At 44.5% G+C, this 16,411-nt stretch overlaps 1 protein-coding gene across 1 annotated transcript in view; it reads right to left on the bottom strand.

Annotated features, from left to right (window-relative positions):
- LOC126141542 (irregular chiasm C-roughest protein-like) overlaps window positions 1-16,411 on the bottom strand; it is a 501,974-nt gene that overhangs the window by 309,852 nt on the left and 175,711 nt on the right. The window contains exon 2 of the mRNA XM_049915255.1: window positions 2,183-2,273. Within this exon, the coding sequence (XP_049771212.1) occupies window positions 2,183-2,240 (58 nt within the window). The 5' untranslated portion in view covers window positions 2,241-2,273. The remainder of the gene's footprint in view (window positions 1-2,182; window positions 2,274-16,411) is intronic.

Consider the following 16,411-nt stretch of genomic DNA (forward strand, 5'->3'; position numbering starts at 1 on the left):
CGGTCTGCACGTCCAGCACGAACGCTGGTCCAACTGAGGCGCCAGGTGGAAATGGCAGGGCAAGCCGTTCCACAGGACTACATCCAGCATCTCTACGATCGTCTCCATGGGAGAATAGCAGCCTGCATTGCTGCGAAAGGTGGATATACACTGTACTAGTGCCGACATTGTGCATGCTCTGTTGCCTGTGTCTACGTGCCTGTGGTTCTGTCAGTGTGATCATGTGATGTATCTGACCCCAGGAATGTGTCAATAAAGTTTCCCCTTCCTGGGACAATGAATTCACGGTGTTCTTATTTCAATTTCCAGGAGTGTAGGTACGGATTTCACTCACTACCTGGAAAGAATCGCTGTGGGGAGTGAGAACTACCTATGTATTAGAGAGGTGGGGGTGAGAAAGCAGTGTAGCCCACAGCGCGCGAACAGCCATACTTCAATTAAGCGGTATTTGAGAATGAGAGCACTTAGCGACTTGCAAATACCTTAACGCATACTTTCAAATCGTTACGAAACTTCTTCTTATTGAAAACCCACACAAAATGAAGAAAGGTAAAAAGATTATCGCTTACTGCTGTTTCGCTGTTCATGCAGTAAAACTGGAGTATGAAGTACGATGCTTCCATGTGGTTCATCTTTACTGCTAAAATGTATTGATGACATATATGAAGACAGTGGTCACATGCCACTCATTGTACGAAAAAAAAATTATCAGTTTACGACATATATTGGAGGATATATGGCGCCATTAACAATGAGATGGTTGATGAATTGCCAATCAAGCACGACGTTTTGATTCATTACTTCTTTACCACTTACTCTATTCAAAACAAATTTCGCTAACATTAGCCACTGCGCCGGATAAGTTGTATCATCTACAGCACATAGTTCAGGAGATATGAAGTCATTAACATTAAACAGTATTAATATGAAACTGCAGGGCGAAATTTGCTACAGATACAGGTGAAATACGAGTATATGTGCAGTTAAGTGTATAATACGTTAATTATATGTGAAGTAAATTTCAGATGTGAGCACCCGGTTAAAGGCGAGAGTAAAAAATTCATTCTGAACCCCTCGAACGATTCCTGATAAATTTGGTACACATACTAGTTGCAATCTGGCAAGAAATACCGTTAGAATGATAACGTATAAAGAGAAAGGGGGGAGGAGGAGGAGGAGGAGCAGAAAGTGGACAGCTAGGAGGAAGAGGAGATGAACACAGATATGTGGGATGAGGAGATGGGCAGAGAGTGGTGGAGGGGGAATGGACACACGGAGGGGAGAGGGTAAGATGCAGAGATAAAGGAAAGAGGAAGAGATGGAGAGAGACGGAGGCAGAGACAGGCAGAAAGAGGAGGAGATGTGCAGACAGAGGAGGTAAAGGAAATGGACAGACGGAAGGATGAGGAGTAGATAGACAGAGCGAAGGGAGCGTCGGTATTAGAGTAAGGATTGAGGAGGAGATGTACAGGGTGAGGGGGCAGCAGATGGACTGAAAGAGAGATGGAAGAGATGGATAGAGAAGGGGAGAGGGATGATGCGTACAGAGAGAGACGTAGGCTCACACTGAGCATCTCCAGCAAGACAAGAGACATATGGCTGTTACAGCACATAAGGGGCCATAACCAACAAGTAGTTGTTTCCGTACTCGGTGGACTATTTTTATAATTTTGACCCGTATTATCTCCTGATACAACCCGTGAAACGTTTCTTAGGCACACACAGACTCGCTCTCTCCATCTCCTCCATCTCTCTCTCTCTCTCTCCCTCTCTCTGTCTCCTTCTCTCTCTCTCTCTCTCTCTCTCTCTCTAACACACAGCACACAGACACATACACACACACACACACACACACACACACACCACACACACATACACACACACACACACACAAACACACACACACACACACCACACACACACACACACACACACACCACACACACACACACACACCACACACACACACACGCACACACACACACCACACACACACACACACACACACACACACACACAGACAGACACACACACACACACGCACGCACACACACACACACACAGACACACACACACACACACACACACACACAGACACACACACACACACGCACGCACACACACACACACACAGACACACACACACACACACACACACACACGCACACAGTGTAGTACTCACTGTCGCGCGTCTCGGAGTGTCCCTGCAGTAGGCAGCACACCATAATCTGCAGCAGCATCTCGCCTGGGCTCACATTCCTTCTCTGGTGTACCTGTAACAGAACAAGAAAAGGGGCTGCGTCACTAAAGACCACGAAAGCTGTTCATTTGACGGAATCTCATTGGCCTGGTACCAGACGTTTACGTTAACTGAATTTCGGCGTGGAAGCCAGCGCACCCAACAACAGCAACACCCTCGTGCTTTACGCAATATTAAAATGTAAGTATCACATGAGTGCGGATCTGATTTGTATTTTGACTCCAGTGGGTGCGGTTGAGTGTTGATAGCACAATTTACTTGACACCAACATTCGAATTCTAACGTTTTGCAATCAATAGAGCATGTGGTACACTGAAACGACATAAAATAATGACAAAACAACAGACGGTGAACAGGCAGTAAGGGGAGGTAATTCCTGAAAGGAAAACTAACTAGAAGTTCATAACATGTGTCTCGAAATACACAGTGGGTGAGCTATAAAGCAACTGATATTGTTACATTAATTACAAAATGGTTCAAATGGCTCTGAGCACTATGGGACTTAACATCTGCGGTCATCAGTCCCCTATAACTTGGAACTACTTAAACCTAACTAACCTAAGGACATCACACACATCCATACCCGAGGCAGGATTCGAACCTGCGACCGTAGCAGTCGTCCAGTTCCGGACTGAAGGGCCTAGAACCACTCGGCCACAGTGACCGGCACATTAATTACTGATTGCATTGTATAAACCTGTTATTTCTCTAAATGTAGACGGGACTGGCGTTCTGGGTTTCAGACTGTGTGATTTCGGCTAAGTCGAAGCACGACGCTCTGATCCATTTCAGGAGCTAGCCGAAATGGTTTTCGTCACCATTCAAGCACCAGTCGAGAGCGCGAACGGATTTACTGAGCCACTTGTGATAGTCAGCACATTGAACGTCAAATCTCTGCGTCCATTTTTCTGCTTATCCGCGAGCGTGTGGCCGTCCTAAGAGATGAACCACATTAGCGGTCAGGGGATGTTCATACAACAGTTTTGGAACACCAGGTTCAATGGAACCGTTTAGACCATAATGTGCTACAAGAGCTTTGACCATGAAGCGGCTAGACATTTAGTGCGTGTATGGAAACGAGCGCTCATTGATGCAAGAGTAGAAAGAGGTAGGCTGAATTACCTGCCATCTAATGGAAACAGCATAGTTTATAATGTTCCTTCATCACAGTCATAATCTCTGATAGAATATGGACGTGCATGACTTCGTAACGTCTCCGTGCTGTAATTTCGCAACTACTTTACATACGAAAGTACCACACAGACTACTGTTAAGACGTTTGAGACGAATACGCAGGAAGTTGTTGAAAGGTCGAGCACTGTAAAGGATCTCAGGAGGCAAGAAAAATCGAGATACGTTTATTCACTAAGAAACACTTCTCACACCTGAGGGACAATAGATGACGTTGTCCTGAATTATCGTAGCAGAAAGCTCGTGACATTTGGTAGTCCTTCCTGAATGCCATACAATTTGTTATTTTTTGTCTGCTAGAAGCAATAGAGTGACTAACTGCGTGAATACTAGTAACTATGGTTAGTACTATTCGTAGTACTGGATTAGTATTACAAAGTTCAGCGTAAAAGACACTGAACTTGCCCAGAATATATTTCATACGCTTCAATGTGGGCAGCCTAATTTAATCCGCTCGCCTAGATGTGGACAAAGTATGCTTGGTTGTCTGTCTTAAGGTGTACGAAATATTTTCCGAGTCGTCTTATTTTGCTTACCTTCTATTTATGTGCATAACACACAACGTTAAGATAGTACAGGGTGATTCAAAAAGAATACCACAACTTTAAAAATGAGTATTTAATGAAAGAAACATAATATAACCTTCTGTTATACATCATTACAAAGATTATTTAAAAAGGTTTTTTTTCACTCAAAAACAAGTTCAGAGATGTTCAATATGGCCCCCTCCAGACACTCGAGCAATATCCACCCGATACTCCAACTCGTTCCACACTCTCTGTAGCATATCAGGCGTAACAGTTTGGATAGCTGCTGTTATTTCTCGTTTCAAATCATCAATGGTGGCTGGGAGAGGTGGCCGAAACACCATATCCTTAACATACCCCCATAAGAAAAAATCGCAGGGGGTAAGATCAGGGCTTCTTGGAGGCCAGTGATGAAGTGCTCTGTCACGGGCTGCCTGGCGGCCGATCCATCGCCTCCGGTAGTTGACGTTCAGGTTTCATAACTAACCTTTTTCGTAGGACTCTCCATACAGTTGATTGTGGAATTTGCAGCTCTCTGCTAGCTCTGCGAGTCGATTTTCCTGGGTTGCGAACAAATGCTTGCTGGATGCGTGCTACATTTTCATCACTCGTTCTCGGCCGTCCAGAACTTTTCCCTTTGCACAAACACCCATTCCCTGTAAACTGTTTATACCAACATTTAATACACCACCTATCAGGAGGTTTAACACCATACTTCATTCGAAATGAACGCTGAACAACTGTCGTCGATTCACTTCTGCCTTACTCAATAACACAAAAAGCTTTCTGTTGAGCGGTCGCCATCTTAGCATAAACTGACACTGACGCCTAGTCAACAGCGCCTCAAGCGAACAAATGTACAACTAAATGAAACTTTATAGCTCCCTTAATTCGCCGACAGATAGTGCTTAGCTCTGCCTTTTGTCGTTGCAGAGTTTTAAATTCCTAAATTTGTGGTATTCTTTTTGAATCACCCTGTATTACGTCTAAGGTCAAGTAGGCTGTAAATTAAGTCAGTAGAAGCAACGAGCCTCACTTCCAGAGAAATGCCAGTGGCTGTAAATATTCCGAGCCTCCCAGCCGCCCCCTCCCTCGTACCTCCGAGGAGCCAATTAAAAAACGCTGAGTCCTCAGCGAGAGTGAATGGAAGGCAAACAGAGGGGTTCCTAACGGAGATGCCGACTCAGCCCGCCTACGCAGCTGTTACTGAGGCTCCAAGACCGCACATGTGGGAGGCATTCTCCCCTTCTACTCGTCGCAGCTGATGTGTCGGAACCTCTTTTGTGAACGGGGGAATCTAATCGTAGATAACTGAGTACATGATTGTGTCTGAGTACAGTTGTTCCGCACTGAGAAGTATCTGAGTAGCGTAACGATGTATGTGTTTTTCAGTAATCATTCAGAAATGAGGTGGTTATGAAGTGTAAATTCAGCAGGTTGTCTTTCTCAGCGACGTTGAAAGACGAAATTGCCCAAGTTAGAGAAGTGATAGCTTGTTTCTGATACAATGTTCGACAACTTTCGTTCTGTTCACCATCAGAAGATGGGAAACTGGAAACGTGTGTGAATATTTCATCAAAACGATTGTCATACTTGGTCCAGAAATCAGACTGCAGTTGCAAATGCTGATGAAAATGAAACAAAAGAAAGGAATGAGATAGAGTTTGTCCAGTCCCAGATATTATTGAATGTAACCTTCAACAAGTTGTGAAAGAATCCATCGAGAAAAGGGTATTAAACTTCAGAAAGAAGAAATATAAACGATGAGCTCTGCCGATATCATTCTAACTCTGTCAGAGTCAGTTAAACCGAATGGACAGTGACTTGAACAGAGATTATAAGGTGGGCATCGACAGAAGTAAAACGAGGGAAATGAAATTTCGTCCCAGGCGATCGTGACAGAACTCGACTGGGAAATGAGGCGCCATACGTTACTGATGAGTCTTACTATTGGGACAGTAAAATAACTGATCATGGCTAAAATACATACGGTATGAAATGTGCACTGGAAATCTAGAAATGTATTTCTGAAAAAGGTGTAAATTCCTAACTTCTTCTCCGAAGGTATTTGTCTGCAGTACAGCTTTGTTTGAAAGTAAAACGCGGACGAAGAAGCTTTCGAAATGTGGTGCTACAGAATAATGCTGAAGATTAGATGACTAGAGCGAATAGTAAAAAAGGAGGTACTGAATCGATTTGAGCAAAAAGAAATTTATGCTACCACTTGAAAGAAGGTATGGGCTGATGAGCCACATTCTAAGACATCAACGAATGATCAGTTTCTTGGTTCTTAGTAATGGAAAGAAATGGGGGGGGGGGGGGGCGGAACAGAAATTGAAGCAAATTTCTAACACAGTGAGCAGGTCGAAATGGATGTAGGATAATATCGTTATGCAGAAATGAACGGAGTTGCAGAGAATAATCTAGCTTGGAGAATTACGTCAAATTAATGGTGGAATGAAGACCACAACAGTAACAACGAAAACAACAACGGCTCGGTAGGTAATTCGAGATTAGTTAATATTAAAATTCTATCATTCTTATTTCCTTGAGATAAATCTCGTTTCCACATGATCATATTTTGACGTTAGGAAATGTACATTTCTCAAGTCATATTTCACAGATGACGCTAAGAGTGACAGAGTTGCACGTTTACTTTTATACTTCTCATGGCAACTTAGTGTGTGTCAGAAAGCGTACTAAGGGTACCATTACTAATTCTCTAATTTTCTGTTCCATTAGTAAATGAAGCACGAAAATAGTTTATTGGTGCCGTATGAACAAAAGTATACACTACGTTTGTATCATTAACATTTCGAGCGTTGTTTATGGGTGAATGTGATGCCTTACTCTTCTTGTAGCATATAATCTCGATATTTTTAACCGGAAACCTGTGCGCTGTCGTCAGCATCCTGCTGTAATTTGATGAGCATCCACGCAACACGCTTATGTTTGCAATTCTTGTAACCAGTGACAAAACATGCTGCTCTTCTTTGCATATTGTCTGATTCCTCTTGATTGTACCTGGTAAGGGTCCCAGTTGGCGAGCAGTACTACAAAATAAATCAAAAGTGACATAGTAACATAGCGCTGTAATAGGTAAATTACGTTTCCTCGTAATTCTCCAAACGAAGTGTTGCATCTGCGTTTCTTTCTGCGAAATCCATACTGTTTATTTTTTAATAGAAACAAATGATTTAATCGCTATTTAGTCGAAAGTCGACATGTTGAGAAACGTGGCTGTTGTACTAAGGTGTATAATTTATAAAAAACAGCTACCAGCCACAGATATTTTACTGTATCCATATCGACTATACAGCAACTGTAAGTTAACATCGTTATGACTGTAAGCTCTTTGCAAATATTGTTCTCGTTTGTAATATGAAGCTGGGCCACGTTTTGTAAACGTTTTTCGTGTGTGCTGCGTGTGTAATTAAGATGATGAGGTTGAAAGTGATGTCCATTGACTGGAATAGCACTCACATAGTGCATATTGAAAAGTGTATTAAGCTTGCGCTCGAAAACATAAACGCACGAATATTTCGTCAGGTAGAACTACATATCTCGTAAGTACAATAACCTGCACGTTTACTAAGTTTAAAACAGAAAACTATCTCATGAGCAATAAGATTTTGTAAAAGAAGTAAATCTTTTGTAAAAATACCATTACCGATATGACAACAAAAATATTTCTTTCCTTTCCCAGTGCAGCAAACGAATAACAAAAACAAAACTAGGTCCAACTTAGAATGCTTGTAGCTGCCATATGATAATGGATTTGTAAAGAAAAATCCGAAACCGGTCATGGTCTGAAGATAATAAACCTTTTTATACCATACATGTGGCTGGTAGCTGTTTTTTATAAATTATAAATGATTTATTGTATATACTCATACTATTCGTATTGTTATTTCTGCTTGAAAAAGAAACTGACATGTTCCACATTCACGAGGATCTCCTCAGCACGGCTCTATGGAACGAAAAACTAATCTAATCTAATCTAATCTTGTTTCAGTTTGTCACATGGGATGCACACTCAAATGACACACAATTCATGGTTGTTAATATTCTCCGTGATTACTCTCTAATTGGGTAATCGAACAATAATCGCAGTTTCCACCGATTGCTGCGCGGTCTTTCTACCTGTATTTCTTCTGAGCGCATCTTAGATTTCCTGCGGCAACCGTCGACCTTGAGCAGGACACTTGACTTCGATACAATTTTCTGGGGTTGCAACATTCCTACCCAAAACAGCATCATCCGCGAAATTCCTCACGGATCTACCAAAGATATCGAACACGTCATTTATACACTATGTTCGGAAATTCCCGTTACAAACTTCTAGGACTTGTATAGGGGAGCGATTACGTAATACACTCCTGGAAATGGAAAAAAGAACACATTGACACCGGTGTGTCAGACCCACCATACTTGCTCCGGACACTGCGAGAGGGCTGTACAAGCAATGATCACACGCACGGCACAGCGGACACACCAGGAACCGCGGTGTTGGCCGTCGAATGGCGCTAGCTGCGCAGCATTTGTGCACCGCCGCCGTCACTGTCAGCCAGTTTGCCGTGGCATACGGAGCTCCATCGCAGTCTTTAACACTGGTAGCATGCCGCGACAGCGTGGACGTGAACCGTATGTGCAGTTGACGGACTTTAAGCGAGGGCGTATAGTGGGCATGCGGGAGGCCGGGTGGACGTACCGCCGAATTGCTCAACACGTGGGGCGTGAGGTCTCCACAGTACATCGATGTTGTCGCCAGTGGCCGGCGGAAGGTGCACGTGCCCGTCGACCTGGGACCGGACCGCAGCGACGCACGGATGCACGCCAAGACCGTAGGATCCTACGCAGTGCCGTAGGGGACCGCACCGCCACTTCCCAGCAAATTAGGAACACTGTTGCTCCTGGGGTATCGGCGAGGACCATTCGCAACCGTATCCATGAAGCTGGGCTACGGTCCCGCACACCGTTAGGCCGTCTTCCGCTCACGCCCCAACATCGTGCAGCCCGCCTCCAGTGGTGTCGCGACAGGCGTGAATGGAGGGACGAATGGAAACGTGTCGTCTTCAGCGATGAGAGTCGCTTCTGCCTTGGTGCCAATGATGGTCGTATGCGTGTTTGGCGCCGTGCAGGTGAGCGCCACAATCAGGACTGCATACGACCGAGGCACACAGGTCCAACACCCGGCATCATGGTGTGGGGAGCGATCTCCTACACTGGCCGTACACCACTGGTGATCGTCGAGGGGACACTGAATAGTGCACAGTACATACAAACCGTCATCGAACCCATAGTTCTACCATTCCTAGACCGGCAAGGGAACTTGCTGTTCCAACAGGACAATGCACGTCCGCATGTATCCCGTGCCACCCAACGTGCTCTAGAAGGTGTATGTCAACTATCCTGGCCAGCAAGATCTCCGGATCTGTTCCCCATTGAGCATGTTTGGGACTGGATGAGGCGTCGTCTCACGCGGTCTGCACATCCAGCACGAACGCTGGTCCAACTGAGGCGCCAGGTGGAAATGGCATGGCAAGCCGTTCCACAGGACTACATCCAGCATCTCTACGATCGTCTCCATGGGAGAATAGCAGCCTGCATTGCTGCGAAAGGTGGATATACACTGTACTAGTGCCGGCATTGTGCATGCTCTGTTGCCTGTGTCTATGTGCCTGTGGTTCTGTCAGTGTGATCATGTGATGTATCTGACCCCAGGAATGTGTCAATAAAGTTTCCCCTTCCTGAGACAATGAATTCACGGTGTTCTTATTTCAATTTCCAGGAATGTATTTTGATAGGAATACATGACCGAAAATAAACCGTTACTGTTCTACAAAGGTTTCAGTTCAGATGTGTAATACATCCGCCTCCGTTTACGTAAAGAGGAGTTGTTAGTCGTGGTATGCAGTAAGGTAGACCAGATGACGTGTACTGCGTCAGGCGGACACCTGATGACCTTTAACGTTTGCCCTATTGCGAGACCTATTCAGTGCCTGTGCGTCTCCAATACAGTAAACATTGTTCGGTAACACAAAGGCATGCTCCTTGTGTGTGACGAAGAGGTACCGGCAGATCTGCTAGGCGGCTGTATCACGACCGTTTCCCTCAACGTAGCACTCCATCACAAAAACTTTGTGCACAAGTTACGTCATGGCACCGAGAAACAGGTACCAACACCGTGAGGGGGCAGGACTAAGATGCTCGATGCCAATGCCGTAGGGCCGAATTCGATGATGTACTGCATCGCGCTGGAGAGAACAAGTCAACGAGTAGTCGGGCAACTGCGCTTGCAGTGGGTGTTAGCCACACAATCGTCAGAATGGGCATCAGTTATGTCCGTACCACTTACAAAGGGTACACGCTATGGATACAAGCGATTATCCACAACGCGTTGTCTAATGCACCTGGTTCCTACACCGCAGTAGCGAGACACCCTTGTTACCACGACGCGGCCTGAATTCGCGAAGCAGCCGAGTCTGGACAGACGAAATCCCTCGTGCCACACATGTTCAGTGACTTTAGCACCGATTCGGTATTAACTTGTGAGCAGGTATTCTAGACGCTCACGTGATTGGGCCATACCTCATTTAACTCAAGGTACCATGTCCCGCATACTTCATCTCCTTCTAAATTCTAATGGACCCGTTCCTGGAAGCTGTGCCACTGGATGTCCGTCAGGAAATGTAGTTTCAGCATGGTGCGTTTTGGAGACATCTCAACAGACGATATATGTCCGCCGCTCGTGGTCTCGCGGTAGCGTTCTCGCTTCCCGAGCACGGGGTCCCGGGTTCGATTCCCGGCGGGGTCAGGGATTTTCACCTGCCTCGAGATGACTGGGTGTTTGTGTTGTCCTCCTCATTTCATCATCATCCAGGAAAGTGGCGAAATTGGACTGAGCAAAGGTTGGGAAATTGTACGGGCGCTGATAACCACGCAGTTGAGCGCCCCACAAACCAAACATCATCATCATCATCAACAGACGATATGGTGAAAGATGGATAGGCCGAGGTGGTCGAACTGTGTCTCCGCCGCCATCGCCGACTTTATCTCCTATGGGCTACTCTTCGTACGGTCGCAAGGCAAGTTTAATATACGAGACTAATGTAGAGTCAGAGGAAAATCTGATGGTACGAGTTCTGGCCGTTGCACTAGAAACTGAAGAGACACCAGGTGGGATCGAGAACGGTTAGCAGAACATGCTTCGTAGGTACAATGTCTGTCTCAATATGGGTGGTCACCGCATCGAGCCGCTGGTGTAATACATCAGTAATGTTCTGCACGTAATTTTTTTTTTATAATATAAAAATATTGTTTAAATAATGTTTAAGTGTTATAACAAACAAATGTGCTTAAGTGATAAATGGATGTTTCGCTTTGTTTCCTTTCGAATTGTTACCTAATAACTATATTACATTACGGCAAATTCAGTTCCTAAAGGAGAAGAAGAATATATCTTAAATATATGAATTGAAACCGTTGTGGAACGGAAACGGTAAGTTTCAGGACGTGCGTTTGTAATCAAATATTATGTACACATTTCATTCTACAAGTCCTAGATGTTTGTAACGGATATTCCCGAACAGTCCACACAGAGAAATGTAACAGAATAGTTACATACCACAAATTCCTTCCACATCTGACGATTATCTCCTTTAACACATAAAACAGTGTTGATTCGAGTTTGCTGGGAATTTTTAAATGCTATGATAAAACTCATATCGTATTACATAAGCTCGTAGGAAATGTGATGAGTCGCAACCAGATATTAATGAACATGACGTGTATATGACACCCGTTAAATACTGGCTCCTGGAACTTATGAAGTTATTGAGGTTCTCGAGGTTGCTGTTGGCGGAATTTTTTGTTGATTCCTACAGATCAGTTTTTTCCTACCATTTTCCAGACCTCAGGATCTTCCAGAGGTATCTACCCACGGTTTAACACGGCCGTCCATTTTTTTCGGCAGAGAATGGAACGTGGAAAGGCACTTTGGCAACTGAAAACGGACATTAAACAAAAATAATATGGCAACTCTATAATAACATGTACGAGAGGTATCTGCATTCGTTATTTTGATGCTGTGTGCCAAATTAGTGCAACGGACACAGTTTCTCATCAGAAAACTCAATTTAGAGAGTTTCATTTCTCGTACAGGTGTATTTTTTTATTTTACAATTTTGATCTACATAATAATTTTACAGTATACACTGTTTCTTAAACAATACTATTTCTAGAACTATCCTGTTTTTGACGTTTAACATAATTATTCGTCAGACGCGTCAGAAGTAATCACGGTGGTGAAGATCAGTTAAAAAGAAATTACCAGCCCTATGATGGAAACAACTACAAAATGTACAGGGTGTTTCAAAAATGACCGGTATATTTGAAACGGCAATACAAACTAAGCGAGCAGCGATAGAAATACACCGTTTGTTGCAATACGCTTGGGACAACAGTACATTTTCAGGCAGACAAACTTTCGAAAATACAGTAGTTACAATTGTCAACAACAGATGGCGCTGCGGTCTGGGAAACTCTATAGTACGATATTTTCCACATATCCACCATGCGTAGCAATAATATGGCGTAGCCTCTGAATGAAATTACTTGAAACCTTTGACAACGTGTCTGGCGGGATGGCTTCACATGCAGATGAGATGTACTGCTTCAGCTGTTCAATTGTTTCTGGATTCTGGCGGTACACCTGGTCTTTCAAGTGTCCCCACAGAAAGATGTCACAGGGGTTCATGTGTGGCGAATAGGGAGGCCAATCCACGCCTCCTCCTGTATGTTTCGGATGGCCCAAAACAATCACACGATCATCGAAATATTCATTCAGGAAATTAAAGACGTCGGCCGTGCGATGTGGCCGGGCACCATCTTGCATAAACCACGAGGTGTTCGCAGTGTCATCTAAGGCAGTCTGTACCGCCACAAATTCACGAAGAATGTCCAGATAGCGTGATGCAGTAATCGTTTCGGATCTGAAAAATGGGCCAATGATTCCTTTGGAAGAAATGGCGGCCCAGACCAGTACTTTTTGAGGATGCAGGGACGATGGGACTGCAACATGGGGCTTTTCGGTTCCCCATATGCGCCAGTTCTGTTTATTGACGAAGCTGTCCAGGTAAAAATAAGCTTCGTCAGTAAACCAAATGCTGCCCACATGCATATCGCCGTCATCAATCCTGTGCACTATATCGTTAGCGAATGTCTCTCGTGCAGCAATGGTAGCGGCACTGAGGGGTTGCCGCGTTTGAATTTTGTATGGATAGAGGTGTAAACTCTGGCGCATGAGACGATACGTGGACGTTGGCGTCATTTGGACCGCAGCTGCAACACGGCGAACGGAAACCCGAGGCCGCTGTTGGATCACCTGCTGCACTAGCTGCGTGTTGCCCTCTGTGGTTGCCGTACGCGGTCGCCCTACCTTTCCAGCACGTTCATCCGTCACGTTCCCAGTCCGTTGAAATTTTTCAAACAGATCCTTTATTGTATCGCTTTTCGGTCCTTTGGTTACATTAAACCTCCGTTGAAAACTTCGTCTTGTTGCAACAACACTGTGTCCTAGGCGGTGGAATTCCAACACCAGAAAAATCCTCTGTTCTAAGGAATAAACCATGTTGTCCACAGCACACTTGCACGTTGTGAACAGCACACGCTTACAGCAGAGAGACGACGTACAGAATGGCGCACCCACAGACTGCGTTGTCTTCTATATCTTTCACATCACTTGCAGCGCCATCTGTTGTTGAAAATTGTAACTACTGTAATTTCGAAAGTTTGTCCGCCTGAAAATGTACTGTCGTCCCAAGCATATTGCAACAAACGGTGTATTTCTATCGCTGCTCGTTTAGTTTTTATTGCCGTTTCAAATATACCGGTCATTTTTGAAACACCCTGTATCAGTGAGCCCACGTTAAAGGTACATACAACATTAAGTGAGAGTGGTCCGTAGCAGTATTATAAATATACAACCAGTGACAGAATCACTTACTCGAAGCCGGCCGCGGTGGTCTAGCGGTTCTGGCGCTGCAGTCCGGAACCGCGGGGCTGCTACGGTCGCAGGTTCGAATCCTGCCTCGGGCATTGGTGTGTGTGGTGTCCTTAGGTTAGTTAGGTTTAAGTAGTTCTAAGTTCTAGGGGACTTATGACCTAAGATGTTGAGTCCCATAGTGCTCAGAGCCATTTTTCTTACTCGAAACGTAATACCTAGTATTCAGAGCGAATGCTCAAAGTGACCACCAAAGATCTTCAAACATTTGGCGACTCTCTTGATCATTCTGATCAGAACACTTCACAGCATAGCAGCATCCACAGTTAACACAGCAGCATGGAAGGGCGCTGCCAGTTCCTGCACAGTCGTCAGTGCAGTTGAATAAACGTGCTCCTTCAATTGTCCCTATAATTCTAAGTGATTTAAGTTATGTGAACTCCTGTGTCACAAAACAGAGCCTCAGCGGTCGATAACTCATCAAAAGTGGAATAATGAGAAACAATGTACTCTCATTGCTGCCTCGATACTAAGTTACTGCACTTGTTCTGTGTAAGACCTGCTGCTGTATAATGTTTAAGGAATCAGACGCTATATCACGTAGTCGAACGCTAGGTAGTAAAAAAAATTACAAGTATTGAATGTTGGACTTCATAAGGTTCCCTTTCCGTGCAGCGACCGTGGAATATGAAAATATAAAGAATGTTGCAACCAGTCGAGGAAACATAATAAGTCCGCAGCTCGTGGTCGTGCGGTAGCGTCCTCGCCTCCCGCCCCCGGGTTCCCGGGTTCGATTCCCGGCGGGGTCAGGGATTTTCTCTGCCTCGTGATGGCTGAGTGTTGTGTGACGTCCTTAGGTTAGTTACGTTTAAGTAGTTCTAAGTTCTTGGGGACTGCTGACCACTGATGTTAAGTACCATAGTGCTCAGAGCCATTTGAAACATAATTTATTTATCTTGTAGGAAATCAATTTCGACTGATATCAGTCACCATCGGTCTATTTTTCTAACCGATACATGCCATAAGTAGAAGTACTGTCCTTTGCAGATTTCTATCATGATAGAAAACTGCCAACGACAGTTCTTTTACTTATGGCATGTATCGGTTAGAAAACTACACTGATATCAGTCAAAATCGATTTGCAAAAAGATAAACAAATTATGTTTCCGCGACTGGTTGCTACGTTCTTTGTAATTACAACTATATCCTGAATAGAACTCCTGAACTCGAGTATTCTAATACAAAGCTCCACCCATTGAGCCAAATGGGCAGCACAGTACCACACTATTGAATGGAAATACTTGCTGTACATGGGATTGTAGTATGGCCAAACTAGCAATATTCATGAGACGAAACTTTCTCATGGACATTTTTGTAAATCTGCAATGTGCTGCACTGGAAGAAAATACACTCCTCGGTATTGCGGTGGTTTCATAACGTTGCTCTGGGAGGAGTCCGAATGATTATTGTAACATATTAACTTTTATTTCAATTTGTTAAGACAAAGATAAGGAGATCCATTTCCACAGGATTCTCATGAGCATTTAAAATTGTTTCTTAACAGTAACATATCACTCGATACAGACAAACTAAATCTTTCCCGGAGTAAATTTAACAATAACTTTCACGAAGTGTTCTATCTGACACACCGATCGCACAGCTGGGCTACTGTAAGGAGGAGGATGCATCGACAACGAGATCATTGGATACGGAGTATAGACTCGGATTAGTAAAGGACTGGGAAGGAAATCGGCCGTGGCCTTTCAGAGGAAGCATCCAGGTACTTGCCTAAAGCGATTTAAGGTAACCACGGAAAACCTATATGAGGACGGCCGGACGCAGGTTTTAACCGTCTATCTATCGAGCCTACTATAAGACGATGCTGTTGTCTAAGTCAATAATGACGGAGTGGGCTGAGCGGTAGTGTGCTCGGCCGGAAGTAGTAGAGCCGTTACGGTGGCGTAGCAAAACGTTTGTGGCTATGGCTACGCCGGTGTCGCTCATTCGTCTATGTGGGTTGCAGCGACTATCCTTTCTTGTCTTTCCGTTGCGAGGAAACAACCCTTGCTTTGGCACTCTTGCTTTGAAAACGACGACAGAGTATTTAAGACGTCACGCTGTCGTGTTTGGATGCGTCATTTACGATTAACACCCCTCCAGATACGAAAACGGATTGTCCACACGTCCTTCGATCATTAAAGAGACCGCCTCGTCTCACACCCAGCCCCTGGGTTGGAGCCATCTGTGACCAATTTGCACCAGTGTCGCTGGGAAAGCTCCGTATTTGGAATCGAAGAGGTACTTAGTTCACTAGTAATACAGATATATTAGTTATTCTTCCAGACATACTGCAACATGAAGAAGGCCTGGACAGTATACTAGGTAGGGTTTCAGTACGCTTGAGCGCTGCACAAGCCGGCATTATAGACA

This window comes from Schistocerca cancellata, unplaced genomic scaffold (genome assembly GCF_023864275.1).
Source record: "Schistocerca cancellata isolate TAMUIC-IGC-003103 unplaced genomic scaffold, iqSchCanc2.1 HiC_scaffold_718, whole genome shotgun sequence".
Taxonomy (NCBI): Eukaryota; Metazoa; Arthropoda; class Insecta; order Orthoptera; family Acrididae; genus Schistocerca; species Schistocerca cancellata.